Source organism: Podarcis pityusensis, assembly GCF_964106645.2.
Source record: "Podarcis pityusensis genome assembly, chromosome: 6".
In the NCBI taxonomy this organism is placed as follows: Eukaryota; Metazoa; Chordata; class Lepidosauria; order Squamata; family Lacertidae; genus Podarcis; species Podarcis pityusensis.
The window spans coordinates 95,389,491-95,406,621 of record NC_138030.1 but is presented as its reverse complement, the minus strand read 5'-3'; the positions used below and the strand labels follow the sequence as shown (position 1 = coordinate 95,406,621).

The window sequence follows — 17,131 nt, the reverse complement described above, 5'->3', positions numbered from 1 at the left end:
GGGAGCTCCTACCCAGCTGTAGCTCCACTCCTAGGTCAGACCTGACCAGGGGGTGGAAAGTCGGCAGCAGCTTCCCCACCCCTCTCCTCCACTGGGCTGTGCTTGAAGGAGCGGCCAGCTCCCTCGTGCCCAGCCAAAGTTCTGCTCCTGGGTCAGGTCTGATCTGGGGGCGGAGTGGAGAGTCGGCTGCAGTGTTACTGTGGTGGCGCCTCTCTCTTTCACTGGGCTGCGTGTGCAAGGATGCTGCCAAGGCAGCATTCTCTCACTTGGGCACAGCGAGCTCCCTCCACGCCACGCCCCTTCAGTGGTGCACCCCATGCACTTGCTCCAGGTGGTGGGAGCATATGCTCTGCCGCTTCCCTTAATAATAAAACAAGACTTCTGAACACATTTTCTTAAGTTGCACTGAAAAAGAAACTACCCTAGGTGGCAACCTTCTCATAAGATTTTAAACAGATTGTTTCATATAGGAAACTTTTGCCCTGCAGTATGGTTTAAAAAACCACAAAAAAACACACCCATAGAGCTGCAACTGGTGTGTATTACTTTTTATATGCTTTTTTGCTTTTTCCAGATTTTTAAAAACCAGAGCTGAGGATAATAAGTTTTGGACAACTAAATATTAAGGGGAACATTGCATACTAATGACTGTAATAATGTGCACCATTGAGTCACTAATCTATGAAACTGCCTCAACCCTGGTGTTTTAGATTTTCTTCAGAGAGGTCTCATTGAAGGCCTGTAACCCCAAAGAGGGAAGTCATGGCTCTTGACAGTTTCATGGATAATGGTCAAACAGTCTCATGGTCAAACACCTTCTGTTTCTTGATCCCTCTCATGTCAAGCAGTTTCTCAGGGACATATTACTAATTCTTGCCCCTCTGGTTTACTTTCAGTCCCAAAGGAGTTCCTGGGAGATAGATAGCCATATTAAATGCCGGCTGCTGTGGCCATGTGCAGCAGTGTAGTTCCTGTTGCACCCTACTGTTCAGCCAATTACATAGCAGCGATGGAGGAAAGTGCGGGTGGGGAGCAGGCAGATGCGCCTGATCCCTGCTCCAGCTTGAGGCTGGTACAGCGAAACGGCTCTTCTTTCCTGGAATTGGCATGAAGATTTTCTTTGGTCAGAGGTTGGGAGTAACCCTTTGCTGCTGCCTGCTTTCTTGCCTGCCAAGCAGAATGCAGCCTCTTCAGTTTGACTCCCTGATTTTATTCAAGGCATCATTCTAACGCTACAATTCTATTACTCTATTACGATCTAGTTGAGATTCCTGTATTGCAGGGGGTTGGGCTAGATGACCCTCTGGGACCCTTCCAACTCTACAATTCTACGATTATCCCCCAGTTCTTAAAGAGTATTAATTACCTCCTGGACAAAGCTGGTCATTTTCTTCTCCTGTTCCACCACCCCTGACATGATGTTACAATCCATGAAGGACAAGGGATGAGCAAACACATGTTAAAGTTCACCTCTCAGAAAAACATATACAGTTGTACCTCTGCTTACGTATCCCTCTGGATATGTAAACTTCGGGTTGTGAACGCGGCAAACCCGGAAGTGTATACTTTTGGGTTTTGCTGCGCATACGCAGAAGCGTTCAATTGTGCCGCGTGCGCAGAAGGGCTCCTCCAGTTACGAAGTTTATGGATGTGGCCGGGCCTCCAGAATGAATCCTGTTTGTAACCAGAGGTACCACTGTACACACTTAGGCTGCAAGAACAGATACATATGTTGTTGATAGTATCAGCATGAGACTTGGAAAGTAGCAGTTGATAAAAATCATATATTGATAAAAGTCAGCTTTTTTGAATTTAAAAAGTGACTCTTCTGTTGCTTTCTGTATATCATTTGTAGGTGCTTTGGGATGCTTCTAAGTCCAGGTCGAAATGTCAAAAACAGTGAAATGCACTTACTGGATATGGCAAGTATTATTACTATATGTAACTAGTAGAGACACTGGGAATGCAGTACTTAATTTATTTTCTTTTTAAATAATTGCTGTGTTACAGTATCCAATATTAGTTATTGCAAAATCCACCTGAATGAACATATTTTAGACATAAGGACTAAAAACAGGGTGGAAATTGAAATCCCCATGCTTCTTAAAGGTAAGTGTTTCCTAGAATATGTCTCAGTAACGGTTGTGGTTCATCACAAATCCTCTGGAGTCTATTATTAGTTCATTTTATTGCATGAAGCTGAGCCCCTCACAAAAGAGGCTCACTATCTTATGATTTTTCATGTGATGTCCCAGAAGATATCACCATGGGCTTCCTTTTTTCGAAGCAGCTCTGCTGCTGAGCAAGGTCTCTTGCTTGATTCATATGCCAGGCTAGAATCATTCTCCCTCACCCCCTTAACAAAGTTGTTTATGGCTGGCTAGGATTGCTTACAAGTAATTATTGTGCTGTTCTTTGGAGTGAATGGCATTTGCAGTGAAGAGTATATGATTATTGCAGGAGAAGGGGAATGAGAGGGTCCTTTCCCTAGAAAGGAACTGGGGGTGTGAAGACTCATAAGGGCAAAGATGAATGTTTCAAAAGAGGATCCTTAGATGAGATATTCAGCTGTGGTGTGAACCTGGTATTCTGGTGGCTTCACATTTTTAATAATTGCCATACATGCCAGTGAACTGAGCTCTGGTTCAACCATCATTCTTGCCGCTCTCCTCATTCTTCATATGTGCTGCTTGCATGTGTGTGAATATTTGAAATGCTGCATGAATGTGTGTTCCTATTCATCCATTATCACATTAAAAAATATTAAAACCCTTGCAAAAGTTTCTAAAAACTGCTCAGGTGTATGTATATTTGGGTGCGAAAATATCAAAAGCAAAGCCAGTTATCAACACTAAGTTATCAACAATCTGCTTCTGCTGCAGGTTTGCAGAATTGTTTCCTTTGGGGGGGGGGAAATGACCCTAGAGAGGTGTAGGTGTAGTTTGACACCTCTTTCAACTTGGCTCCACTACTCAACAAAAGTTACATTTGTCTTCCAAAATTACTTATTTTCTGACTCAGTTTTGCAGCGAGTTAAATACATTATGTCATATATATAATTATTAATAAGTCTTTGTACCAAGTTGAATAGGGAGTGATTCCTTGACACTATCAACATTTTCTGTACCTCTTCATACTATTAATTGTATGATGTGCCTTGGGCTGATTTGTATGATATAATTGTGAACTGATTGTAAATTACACAACCAGACTGCTTAAATATTAGGATTGAAGCTGTTGTCGCTATCCATTAGCATTATCTTCTAAAATATATATCATTTGTTGTACCTAATGCTCTGCTCCTACTTAGTGCAGAAACAATAGTGAATTTCTGGCCACTAGCTCCATATTCCACATGGAAGTACTTTTATGGAAATTGGAAATCATCTGGGAGTTGCTCTTCTACAACCCAGCTGGAGCTGGCAAGGCTAGCTTAAGTCATTTAAACTGTTTATGAGTAAATTTATACAGTTGCATCTTTATGGTAAGAACCATCAACTTTTCTGACGTTATTCTGCTGCACTAGCTGGGCAGATCTTATCACTGATACCATTATTTTCACAAGCATCACGTGATGCCTGGGGCCTGCAAACTCTATACGATTTGTACCTGAAATGTGCAGCTGGCAGCCAGAAGGGCAACATTTTGGCTTTATTTGTACGTACTAAGCTCCTACACTAAGTGGGAAAATTGCAGTTAAAGTTGCCTTACCAGAGGGTTGTTGAGATAAGCAACTGAAAATTTAGAGTTGATCTTTCTGAATATGATGTTTGTGTTCTTAGGAGTCCATGGGGAAAAGCTTTGATGGAAAAGCATATATTATTACTGGGATTTGGAATCCTAATACACCTATCTTTGTTGTACTGAATGAGGAAACTCCTAAGGGTAATTATGCATTTAAATGCTATTTGTCAACTTTTTGCTTTATATAATTGCCGGAGTGCAAGTGAGTTCAGTAACTAGTGTAACCTCCGGCTCTATGGCACATGCTTCATGCACTAGATTGGACAATAGCACAACAGTGCTTTGACACTAGGTGTGCTGTGATTCAGTTTGAAAGTATGAAATCTATGTCAAGGGTTCAAATAAGAAAAGCAAGACAATTAGAGAATAATAATAATAATAATAATAATAATAATAATATTTATACCCTGCCCATCTGGCTGGGTTTCCCCAGCCACTCTGGGCGGCTCCCAGTCAGATGTTAAAAACAATACAGCATTAAATATTAAAAACTTCCCTGAACAGGGCTGCCTTCAGATGTCTTTTAAAAATAGGATAGCTGCTTATTTCCTTCATATCTGATGGGAGGGCGTTCCACAGGGCGGGCCACTACCGAGAAGGCCCTCTGACTGGTTCCCTGTAGCTTTGCTTCTCACAGTGAGGGAACCGCCAGAAGGCCCTCGGCGCTGGATCTCAGTGAACAATGGGGGTGGAGACGCTCCTTCAGGTATACAGGGCTTGTTTAGGGCTTTAAAGGGAGGAAACACAAGAGGAAGAGAAATATCAGACATCAAAAGCTTGGGAGCAGTTTAAATGCTATTTAAACCTTTGCAAAAAAAAGAGACGTGAAGAGTTCCAGAAAAAGGGGGTGGCGACTTAGAGGGTGGGGGGGAGGCATGAAACAGTAGCAACTCATAGTTTAGATAAGAAAAAACTGTCAGAGTATTTTTAATCTTCTTTCCAATGTTACTAAATACCTTTATGCTATAACAATTAATCATCAATTATTTTATGTGAAATCAAGCTCACTTTTTTGTACTACAGATAAGTGTGTGTACATGACTGTGGCAGTAGATATGGTGGTCACAGAAGTGGTGGAGCCAGTTCGTTTTCTGCTGGAGACACTTGTACGTGTGTATCCTGCCAATGAGCGCTTCTGGTATTTCAGCAGAAAAACTTTCACAGAAACATTCCACATGAAACTGAAACAGGTAATCCTTTTTTTCTTTTTCAGTGAACAAAGGTAAAAAACATATTTAAAAGACAATTCGAAATGATTCTTCTGCCCAACTGGAGCCCCCAGGTAAAATTTGGCCTCTAGAGGAATGGTGTTTGGCCTGCAGTTGCCAACCCAGTAGCAAAAATGGGGCATAAAGGAGTGAATGTCTGTGTCTTTACAGCTAGTTGGCAGACTTTTGGGGGACTGCGAACTTGGCCTGCCACCTTCACCCCCTCCTTGGAGTGGCTTTTCAGGAAAATGTAGTGGCTGACCAAGACGTAAATTGTTGAAGTGGTTCAATTGCTGCAGTCCAGCAGAGGAATACCAAATGAGCATACAGTTTAAGATTCACTTGCAGATATTTAGCTTCACCTTCCATTATCAGAGGTAAATGGCACATTCCAGCCAGGCAAAGAAAGTCAAGGAGGTTGCAAAGCATGGTCATTTTAGGGCATCATCCTGTCCTAAGGGCAGTGGCAGACTTTGGGCTCTTCAGATTTCAGTGGTGCACTGCAACACTAAAATTTGGCGTTCCCCTGCCTCTTGTGCTTTATTCTACATCATTGTTGTGGCACCCCCTGAAATGCTGCCGCCCAGTGTGGATGAACCAGTCACGCTACCCTAAAACAACCTTTCTAGGGGCCAAACCGAGGTTTGGAGAGCCATAATTGCATGGGGGAATAGGGTTATTTTGTTCTGTTCTGTTTGGGTTCCAAGCCATAGAGGGTCAAAATCTGCACACAATCTGCAAAGGTGGTTGGACTAATGGATGTACATTTTTCCTCTGCATGCTGTTTTCTACGCACTCATACACCCTCTGCTATCCAGGCAGGCAAAAGAGCATTACCTGCAGGGAAAAGGTGCTGTTTGGGGAGAGTCCTGAGATAGAGAGGCTTCGATGGCTTCATTTGGCCCCAGGGCCTGAAGTGCCACACCTCTGGCATAATGGGTGGGAACTTGGGAGAAAATGAAACGGATTCTAAGAGTTCTGATTTAGATTATCCATGTGACATTCTACAGGACTCAATTTTATCCCCCATGTTGTTTAAAATCTAAATGGAACTGCTGAGTGGCATCATCCAGAATTTTGGACTACATTGTCAGTATGCTGATGACACACAGCTATAGTTCTCCTTTATATCTGCAGGTGTGGCAGTGGCTTTGCTGGGCAGATGTCTGCCTTAGTAATGGACTGGATGAGAGTCAATAAGATGAAGCTCAATCCAGATAAGACTGAGTCAGTGTTAGTGGGTGATTCCTGGACTGGTTGGATGGGCGGTTGCCTGTTCTTGACAGGGTTACATTCTCTGAAGGAGCAAGTATGTAGTTTTGGGGTACGTCTGGGTCCATCACTGTCGCTTGAGGCTCAAGTGGCCTGGGTGGTACAGGGTGTCTTCCATCAGGTTTGGCTGGTGGCCCATCTATGCTTGTATCTGGACAGGGATAGCCTTATTTTCTGTTGCCTATATTCTGGTAACCCTTAGGTTAGATTACTGCAATTTGTTATACACTTTTGAAAACTGTTCAGAAACTGCAGCTAATGCAGAATTCAGCAGCTAGGTTACTCACTGGGGCAAGATGACCTGAGCACATAACACCAATCCTGACCCAACTGCACTGGCTACCAGATAGTTTCTCGGCCTAATTCAGAGTTCTAATTTTGACCTATAAAGTATTTTATGGCTCAGGACCCCAATACCCCAAAGGCCACCTCTCCCCATATGAACTGACCTGGACCCTGTGATTGTAATCTAATGCCCTTGTTTGTGTGCCCCCTTTACAGGAGGGCTGGAGGTGGCAACACGAGAAAGGGCCTTATCAGTGTAGGCTCCCTGCTTGTGGAATAGTTTCCTCAGGAGGCTTGCCTGGTGCCATTGCTGCATATCTTTAGGCACCAGGCAAAAACATTCCTTTTTCAGACTTTTAATTACCTATGGTCTTTTTGTGTGGGTGGGATGTTTTAATCTGGTTGGCACCTGCCTGCCCTGGGAGACAATGGAGGAGTGCACCTGTGGGGTGAAGGCAAACTGTTGGAAGGGTATAGCACCTGCTGTGGTTGTAGAGACCGATACGGGAGTGACATGTTTTGTTGCAGCTGGGGCATCTGGTTGTGCTGCTGCGGATACAGCATGGTGTTTCTTCTGCCTGTCCTCCTCCCAGAGGTCATCCCTCCTCTGGTCACTGGTCATTGCTATGAATGTTGCCAGGCAGTTTTAAACAGTTTTTTAAAAAGTACTTTGGATTTTTGAAAATGCTGGCTTTTAATGTATATATGTGTTTGTGTGTTTTTTCTTAAAACATTCAAAATAAAAAAAAATCCTTCCAGTAGCACCTTTAAGACCAACTAAGTTAGTTCTTGGTATGAGCTTTCGTGTGCAAGCACACTTCTTCAGATACACTGAAACAGAAGTTGCCAGATCCTTCTATATAGTGAGAAGGTGGGGAGGGGTATTACTCAGAAGGGTGGTGGGAATGGGAGATTGGCAGATAGCTGAGATGAGCCTGCTGACGACTCTTAACGACTGTAATAGGTCTTACAGGAAAAGGCAAGGGGTGAGAAGGTGAGAAATGGCTTAGTCATCCCACCACCCTTCTGAGTAATACCCCTCCCCACCTTCTCACTATATAGAAGTATCTGGCAACTTCTGTTTCAGTGTATCTGAAGAAGTGTGCTTGCACACGAAAGCTCATACCAAGAACTAACTTAGTTGGTCTTAAAGGTGCTACTGGAAGGATTTTTTTTATTTTGACTATGGCAGACCAACACGGCTACCTATCTGTATCTTAAAACATTGTAACTGATTTTGAGCTGCTGTGGCAAAGAAATGAACAATAAATTTAATTAATAACAGCAACAATAGGCTGAAATGTCTTTGTCATATTTAGAGTGAAGAGAAAGGTCACCCAAATGCTGGAGATGCGATTTATGAAGTCTTGAGTCTGCACAGAGATTCTGAGAGAGAGGAAGAACCAGGCAGCCCATCACATGAGGATGACGCTAAAGAGGGTAGAGTTTACTTCAGTAATACCTGTACAGGCCGTAATGTATTCCATTAAATATAGCTCTTCCTAATTATGCTTGCCAGGGATGTACCTCAAATAGGAGAGATGCATAATTTCTGGGGGTAACTGGTTATCCATAAATGCTGTTCGTTATCTCTGTCTTTTAATTCTCCTGGTGATGAATTGCTGTGTTAGCCCCCTGCATCCATCTTCCACTACAACTGCTACCTATCTCTGTAGGTAGTGGGCTGCAAACTGCTCCAGAGTAGATCCTGCTGATAGCAGAGATCAAGGTTTATATATGACAGAGCAGGTGTGATGAGAACTTGGATTGGTGGGACCTTTCATTTGCTTGAATACAAAGAGAACTGAGGCAGGCAGTGTAATGTGGTGCTTGCCTTGAATCTGCTTTCTTGCACTCCTGTCCTTTGCCATCCACTTCCCCATCTCCAAGGAAGAAAAAATAATCTTACAGGGCTAGGATGGGTGTAGTTGGAATGGAATAAATAGATGGAATAGAGCTGCTGGGAGTTCTTAGAGATGTCTTCAGAAGAGACAGTTGCCCTGCCACCACCCTGGCACACACTTTCTGCCAGGGATCCTGTGAACCAAACTACAATCCCTTAACTACATTAGTCTTATAAACTAATTTGTGTTCTGTCTTGTAGTAGTTTTCTTTACAGAGTTATAAGAAGTGTGCAATGGAATTAGAATCTCTTGTGACCATGTTACTGATAAATATGTTCATGTCTTGGGTTTTTCCGATGTAGAGAGCGATAATGAACTCTCCAGTGGTACTGGTGATGTATCAAAGGATTGCCCAGAGAAGATCTTGTATTCATGGGGAGAATTGCTTGGAAGATGGTAAGAATTAATTAGAAATAATTTGCAAGAGAACTGAACAGTGACATATTTGAAGAGTAACTTTTTAAAAGACTTGAGCATAATTTACATAGGAGTTTATCTCACTCCATTTTTTTGGCGTAAAACTGAAAGCAAGAAAAAAACAGTACTTGGGGATGGGGAGAGAAGGTGGTGCATGATGTGGTATCACATTTTTCATGCTTTGGGAAGCCTGTGGGAGATGCATAGTTCTGTCAATTTTCCTTTCGGCTTGCTGTGATTAGATGCCTGAATTACCCTGTCAGTACCTCTCTTTTCTATTAAAAAGGGGACTTGGTGCATGGGCATTTATTTGTAAATAATTGGCTACTGAGAGACTTACAAGTTGGTTATTCAAATTAGTTTAATCTCATGATTTGACGTCATTGACACGCAATTGTAATATGATCTAGCACCCTTCCTCAGTATAGTTTTTTAAGAACAGAAACAGAAAAGAAGAGCCTTCTGCGCCAGGCCAGGGGCCCATCTAGCTCAACCGGCAAGCACAAGAGCAACCACCCACCCCATGGCGTCCAACAACTGGTATTCAATCAATCAATCAATCAATCAATCTTTATTACGGTTCAGAGACCCAACAAATCGTTACAAAGCAATGCACAATTTGGACAGCCTACCTCGAAGTTAAATAAGCATTTTCTTCAGACTTAAAGATAGGGATCATTGGTTCTTGCAACCACCGATAGAAACTTTGCCACTGCTGATGTTCTAGCATTTGTCCGGTCTTCCAATAGGAACCTGACATAGTGAGCCTCTGATTTTCCTGGAAAATGTACCAGCAAGGGTAATATCAGTTCAGCCCTGGCTTGCTCATATTTCACACAGTGCAGCAAAATATGTTTTATAGAATCCATGTCTTGAGCACACAAGCAAAATCTGTCCTGGTAGGAAACTCCTCTCAACGTGCCATCCAACACTGCAGAAGGAAAAACGTTTAGTCTGGCTTTGGTGAATAACCTTCGATAATTTGGTACTGTCAGGTTTTTAATGTAAGGTGTTAACTCAGCTGGTATTCAGAAGCGTTACTGCCTCCTGCCATGAAGGCAGAACATAGCCATTGTGCTTAGTAGCCGTTGATAGCCCGTATCCTCCATGAATTTGTCCAGTTGTTTTTTAAAAGCATCTAAGTTGGCGGCCATCACTGGTTTTTGTGGGAGCAAGTTCCATAGTTTAACAATGTGCTGTGTGAAGAAGTACTTTTTAAATCTGTCCTGAATCTTCCAACATTCGGCTTCATTGCATGTTCATGAGTCCTAGTGTTATGGGAGAGGAAGAAAAAACTTCTTATTTTATGATTTTATGAACTTCTATCTTGTTGCCTCTTACTGGCCTTTCCTCTAAACTAAAAAGTCCCAGACGCTGCAAGAGTTGGGAATTGGATATATATTCTGATGTCAGAATATTAAGCTCTCCCTTTTGACATATACCATATTTTTCCGTGTATTGGACAAGGTTTTTAGACTCAAAAATCACGTCAAAAAACTGGGATCATCCAATACACGGATAGTGGCATGGGCTGGGGGAGAAGCAGGGTATCGCCAGCCATTCGGTTGGCAGGAGCGTGGCTTCCCCCGACGCTGCAGCAAGCGGGGAGCGATCTGGGGGCATTTCCTGCCCGCAGTCGCGTGTGGGAGGGGGGAGAAGCTGCTTGTTGGGGCAACTTCCCCCAATGCCGCTGCGTGTGGCGGGTGCTGCCTGGATCCTTTCCCCTGTATGGCAACATTGGGGGAAGTTGTGCTCCCACCCACCGGATGGCAGGCGGGAGCTCAAATTCCCCCGATGCCGCTATGTGCGGGAAACAGTCTAGGGAGTGTCTCCTTCCCACAGCTGCCTGGGGGGAGAGGCTCAACAACTTTGGGCCATCTCCCCATGTTTTATTGAAATTGAGTCCCCAAAAATGGGGGAGTCCTTATACATGGGCGTATCCTATGGACGAAAAAATACGATAAGTGCAGGAGTTTGCCATTCCTACTGTCTTCTCATCACTAGGATAGTTGAGAATTTGTTATGGCAAATCTATTTTTCCTATTTTATATTAGAATATTTCAAAGTGACTTTCTGTAGAAGGTGTGTGTATAATTTAGGCTTGCACTGTTCAAATAAGCAACAACTTTCCTACCTTTTTGTTAGGCATAGTAACCTTAGTGTGAGACCAAAAGGACTGTCTTCACTGGTGAAGCGTGGTGTTCCAGAGGCATTGAGAGCTGAGGTATGGCAGTTACTAGCGGGATGCCATGATAACCAGGCAATGTTGGAAAAATACAGAATTCTCATCACAAAGGTGAGTCTTTCGAAAATGTTCATTGATATGATGTATTTATATATTCAATCAGATCTCTCTGCATGTGCAACAATAGAGCTATATCGTAAAAAATAAGTGTAAAGAAATTTTCACTAGAATACTTTACTGCTTGCGTGGGTACCCACAGATTTGATTCAATTAGGAATGAAACATGTGGCCTTGGTTATTGATACTGCATGGCATCTAATGTTCTGTGTAGATGCTAAAAACTGTGACATAGGATAAGTTTTTTTAAACAAACTTGTTCCTCCTTCTCTGAGACCCTTATTCTCCATGCTAGCAAGGCTGTCACTTGGCTGCTTTTATAATTTTAAAAAGTTTAGCCTGGGTGTCTTACTGTATCAGGCTCATACCTGCAGCCCTGAGGTCTAGTTATATGCTGCTGAGTGTATTGCTGCTGTGCTCTTAAGAATGGAAAAAGTTGACCTAAATGTTTATGAGAACCACTGTGCTGTGACCCTGATAAGACTCTCCATGTACGTGTATACGTACCCCAGGATTTTAATTCTTTTGGTATCTACCAGTTTTCAGCCTTTAAAGTATTTATTGAAAGAGGGAGGGGTCGAGATGTGATAGAAGCAGTTGATAGGTAGAGCTTTTCTTCTCTTTCACGTTCTGTAATTTTTCAGTTACAGATAGGTAGCCGTGTTGGTCTGCCATAGTCAAAATAAAAAAATCCTTCCAGTAGCACCTTTAAGACCAACTAAGTTAGTTCTTGGTATGAGCTTTCGTGTGCAAGCACACTTCTTCAGATACACTGAAACAGAAGTTGCCAGATCCTTCTATATAGTGAGAAGGTGGGGAGGGGTATTACTCAGAAGGGTGGTGGGAATGGGAGATTGGCAGATAGCTGAGATTGGCAGATAGCTGAGATGAGATAGCTGAGATGTAATTTTTCAGTTTACTTGATACCATTAACTATGGAATATTTCATTAGTACTATCAGGATAAATATATTTTGATCCCAGTGGTACAGTAGGCTTGTGTTGACAGAAGTTCTGGGATTAATTTATCAGCAGTGGACTCTAATTTTAATAAGTGGCTCATACTCTCACTGACTAGTATAAAAGAAAAGGATGTTTGCAAGAAGTATATTTATATTGTGTATAAGCCAAATAATTCTTTTGCCTTTGTTTTCTATATGGGGATACCTTTTTAATATTAAATCTAAGACTGTTTAGAATATCCCGCTTTCACAGTTATTGTTTTTTGCATATATACAGTTGGAAAGCTTTAACACACACTTACACAATCCAGTGAGCTTTGACTGTCTATCTCTCTCTTAATACATTTTTTTAATCTGAATATGCATTTATTGAGTAAGGATAAATTGGTTTTAGTATATTTTAAAACTTTTTATAATTGATTTTATAATATAGAGTTGAAATTCTGTTTTGAAAGTTATTACCTATCCAGAATTTAGGTGAACAAGGTTATTAATCTAATAAATTCAGCAGAGAAAGATATAACTAAGTGTGTCATTCATTTAGCACCAACAATGTTTCTGGCACTGTACAAAGTATGTTACTAGCTATACCTAAGACTGAAGTAACATGGATTAAGCACAAGTAAAAGAAGGATAAAATTCCCAGTGGATTGTGGGGAAAGATAGTTAGGAAGTAATAGTTGGCAAGTACAGGTTACACAAAAGCTTAGTTTAGATGGGGGATTGGAAACAAATTGCAGGGTGTACACACTCCCTCTACCCACTCCATTCTTGCATAGCTTCCTTTTCCATTTTTTGTTTAGTGCTAGGTGAAGTTAGCTGTGTAGTTGGGACTGGAAGCCAGTGTATATGACAACCACTGCTGTAATGTAATGATACCTGCCAGTTCCCACCAATAATCTTGCTTACCTATTTTGGGGTAGCTGGTGTTCCATACATAACACATTGCAGTAGTACAACTCACAGCTCCCCAGCACATGGATAACTGTCACAAAGCTCTCTCTAATCCATTAGTATTGTAGTTTATATATAAGCAAAACATGATAAAAAGTGCTCTGTGCCGCTAAGGCTCAAGTGAACAAAGCTGGATCTAAGATTACCTCTAACTATGGACCTGCTTGTTTAAGGGGAGTGTAAGAACCCTGGCCAAAATAGGCTGTATTTTGCCTAATCACCGTGTTGGTCCGAATATAAGACGCACCCACAAATGAACTGCACCTTTAAAATTCAAGGCTTATTTGTGGGTGTGGCCCACCTCCTGGTACTACCTCCCCAAGCCGGCGCCGGGGGAGGCTTGGGAGCGGTGGGCAGGCTGTGCACCATTGCCCCATGCTCCTGGGCTGCTTCCGGGGGGGGGGCACACGGTAAGGTTGCGAATATAAGCCGTACTTTCACTTTTCACTGCCCGAATTCAGAAAAAAAAGTGCGGCTTATATTCGGGCCAATACAGTAGATGGACAAACAACTCATAAACAGTCCTTGTCTGCCTTAAGTCTCTTTGTTGGCCTTCCAGCTCATTACTGTGTTCAAGCACTAGTTCAGAACCTCCACTGCCTTACCTGCTTTAGATGAAAAGGAGACATAAAATTCTAAGTGGATTTGAGGTAGCTGAAAGGTGTTCCAAACTGAAGCTGTAATACTGGCAAAGCAGAAATTAAACTTCGCTAAAAAATATACTGCCCACACAATGCTGCTTGCTTGCTCAGGTCAGCTGGAGAGAGACTGAAGTTAGTACCATCACTTTCTGAGGTGCAGTTGATGAGGATACAATAAAATATTTTTCCTGCTATGTGCCCAGCTATGGAACTCCCTATCCTAGGACATTCTACTTTGGTTGCATTTCTGTGCCAGCTGAAACTTGTTTTTTTCTGGTAGGCTTTTCACTTGACCAACATCAAAGTCAAGTCTTATTTGCCTGTCTGCTTTGCTTTCTGAATTTTTCATCTCCTTTTTTATCTTCTTTTTGTTATAAATTATTGTTATTGGCCCAATTATACTGTTCCCAACCTTAGCTAGCAAAGCTTGCTATGATCCCAAATGTCCTTTTTTTGGTACCTATCGTTTGTATATCCTCCTTCTGTAGATATTGGTGGTACGACTAGGGTTCATTGAGCCTTTGTGCAAGTTAGGAAGAGAACTAAGTAGGAACGTGTTTGCTGCTCTTGTACAGTCTTCTAGAAAAGTCTTTATCAAAGGGAAGGTGAGCAGAGCACACACGCCATTCCTTCTTGAGGCTCTGGAAGCTTCTGCACTATAGATTGGTCATGTGGGATCCCAAATGTTTGAGGACAAGAAGGCCAGCTAATGAACAATGGTTGCAGGATTTTTGTTGTTGGTTGCCTTTTGCCAGCACTGTATTTCCTCATCCCCTCCAATGAGAACCTGGCAATGGGGAGTTGGGCAGTGCAGAATATCATTCTGTGTCACCGGTGTTTTGTTGCACGTCATTATTATTATTATTATTCATTTCATTTCTATACCGTTTTATATTTTTAAGAAACAACTAATAATCTCAAAGGGGTTTACAACCTGTCTTAAAACATCAAAAAAGAAAAAGAAAAAAATCCAGAAGAATACATTACAGAAGAAATTCAAATATAAAGTATACATTCAAATCAACATAACCGGAAACTAAAATATTATCTGAAAGATTTCAGTATAAAACATTACAAAGGTGGACAACTGCAGAAAGCACATTTAACGCAGCAAAGTTAACAACTACTACAATTTTATCTTAAACATTTCAAAAGAGAACATCGCTAAAGGAAGTGAAATATAAAATGCACATTTAAAACAGCATAATCAGCAAGAGAATAAAATTAAAATACAATCATAAACATACGGCATATCTGCTGCTGTAGGTAAGATGGACTCTGAGCTCTTCAGCAGCCTCAGCTTTTGTAGCTGGAGTCAATCAGAGCCCTGCCGTCCCATGATTCATGATTCATGCTTCCTGTTTTTGGTAGCAGCCCTTTTGTATGATGCAGATCTGCCCTTAGCAGCAGACTGTGGGGTTGGACTGGAGAGACATGGATTGAGTCCCATCACACCCAAGACGCTTTCTGTTTTTGTTTTTTTTTATTAGAAGATATTTATTAGGATTTTCAGAATATTACAAGACAAAAGAAAAAAGAAAAAAGAAAAAATACAAAGTAAAAATGGTTAAAAACAATTCCTTCCTTCCATTACTTATCCTTCATTTGCTTATTTTCAGGACCTCCTCACACCTCCCTTTTTTGTATTCCAGTTCAGTTATTAGTTCAACAAATCCCTCCCCTCTTTATATATCCTAATCATTAATCATAAAATACTGTAATTTTAGATTTTTACCTATTAATAAACCATTTTTTCATATTCCCTTATAACATTTCAGCTAAAGACCACTTAGTTTCTATCCAACATCATTCTAACATTCATTAATTTTGCAATATTTCTGTAGATAATCTTTAAACTTTTTCCAATCTTCTTCCATCGACTCTTCTCCCTGGTCTCGGATTCTGCCAGTCATTTCCGCCAATTCCATATAGTCCATCACCTTCATCTGCCATTCTTCCAAGGTGGGTAGATCTTGTGTCTTCCAATACTTTGCAATGAGAATTCTTGCTGCTGTTGTGGCATACATAAAAAAAGTTCTGTCCTTCTTTGGCACCAATTGGCCGACTATGCCTAGGAGAAAGGCCTCTGGTTTCTTCAAGAAGGTATATTTAAATACCCTTTTCAATTCATTATATATCATCGCCCAGAAAGCCTTAATCCTTGGGCATGTCCACCAAAGGTGAAAGAATGTACCTTCGTTTTCTTTACATTTCCAACATTTATTATCGGGCAAATGGTAGATTTTTGCAAGCTTGACTGGTGTCATGTACCACCTGTATATCATTTTCATAATATTCTCTCTTAGGGCATTACATGCCGTAAATTTCATACCTGTGGTCCACAACTGTTCCCAGTCAGCAAACATAATATTATGTCCAAGATCTTGTGCCCATTTAATCATAGCAGATTTCACCGTTGCATCCTGAGTATTCCATTTCAACAGCAAGTTATACATTTTTGACAAACCAAGACGCTTTCTGAAAGACCATGGGTCAATCTTCAACCATCAGTCTGGCAAAGCACATAGCGTTGTAGGAATGAAATTAGGCTTTATGTTGCCCTGAACTTTTTGATTGAAGGGTGAGATTTCTTGATCCCTCCTTCCCTCCCTCTCTCTCTCTCTGCTGTTGTTGATTCTTGCCAATCAAACCTTTTTCCTATTTTCATTGCTGTCCTAGGAAAACAGATTTTTTTAATAACTTCCTGTATTTTTCTTTGTTATCGGATGCTTCTAGCTTTCCCTACTTTTTGAAAACAGCAATGTTGTTATCACAAGTAATGGCCACACTTTTGAAATCTCATGAGAAGCTGGAGGATTTTGAATTGGAGATCTGATGCAGACTGAGTCACATTTTAGCTAATCGGAGTGTAGAATACATATTAAATCCTAGAATGAATCCTAGTATATAATAAAAACTGTGTGTTAGAATCTGAAGATACTTAAACAAAACAAAAATTTGTTTTCTTATTCAGCGTTTTGATACGTGTTTGCTTTGTTCAACACCTATTTTTCTGTAGCACTGAAGACGTGTATTAATTCTGCTCTCTATAGGAGATTTTATAAAACAATATGTGTAGGTCTTTTGAAAGTTGAGTCATAGAAGTTGGCTGAGATTGATTTGATTTTTCTACTTTTGACTGCTTTTAAGATCCCAGTTGCCATAACAACTTTATTACCTATTTTTTTTCTTTAGCAAATCAGTTGCCATAACAATAAAATACAGCTTTATGAATGTGACCGCATTTCTTTTTGACAATACCTCGTGGTTGGGGGTTGTGTATGTTTCTTAAAATATTAAGCCTTCAATCTAGCATTCTGCATATTCATGGAAGAATCTCACTGAAGCCAATGTCTATCCTACTGTTTCTTTCCAAGCCAGCATTTGGACATTATGAAATGAATCTATTTGTATAATCTATAGGCCAGGAAAGGGGCATATGG

The 17,131-nt window shown here is 41.1% G+C and overlaps 1 protein-coding gene and 1 long non-coding RNA gene across 4 annotated transcripts in view; one reads left to right on the top strand and one right to left on the bottom strand.

Moving 5' to 3' along the window:
- The window catches only part of RABGAP1L (RAB GTPase activating protein 1 like), a 149,870-nt gene that overhangs the window by 14,042 nt on the left and 118,697 nt on the right, over nt 1–17,131 (top strand). For all 3 annotated transcript variants that reach the window (XM_081012105.1, XM_081012107.1, XM_081012106.1), the window contains exons 9-14: nt 1,856–1,922; nt 3,783–3,885; nt 4,768–4,934; nt 7,829–7,949; nt 8,716–8,809; nt 10,976–11,126. In XM_081012105.1, coding sequence (XP_080868231.1) covers nt 1,856–1,922; nt 3,783–3,885; nt 4,768–4,934; nt 7,829–7,949; nt 8,716–8,809; nt 10,976–11,126 — 703 coding nt within the window. The remainder of the gene's footprint in view (nt 1–1,855; nt 1,923–3,782; nt 3,886–4,767; nt 4,935–7,828; nt 7,950–8,715; nt 8,810–10,975; nt 11,127–17,131) is intronic.
- On the bottom strand, nt 9,536–15,152 carry LOC308480686. Its single transcript, XR_013988229.1, has 3 exons — nt 14,936–15,152; nt 13,653–13,724; nt 9,536–10,098 (listed from the first exon to the last, which is right to left on the bottom strand). It is a non-coding gene; the product is annotated as an uncharacterized lncRNA (long non-coding RNA).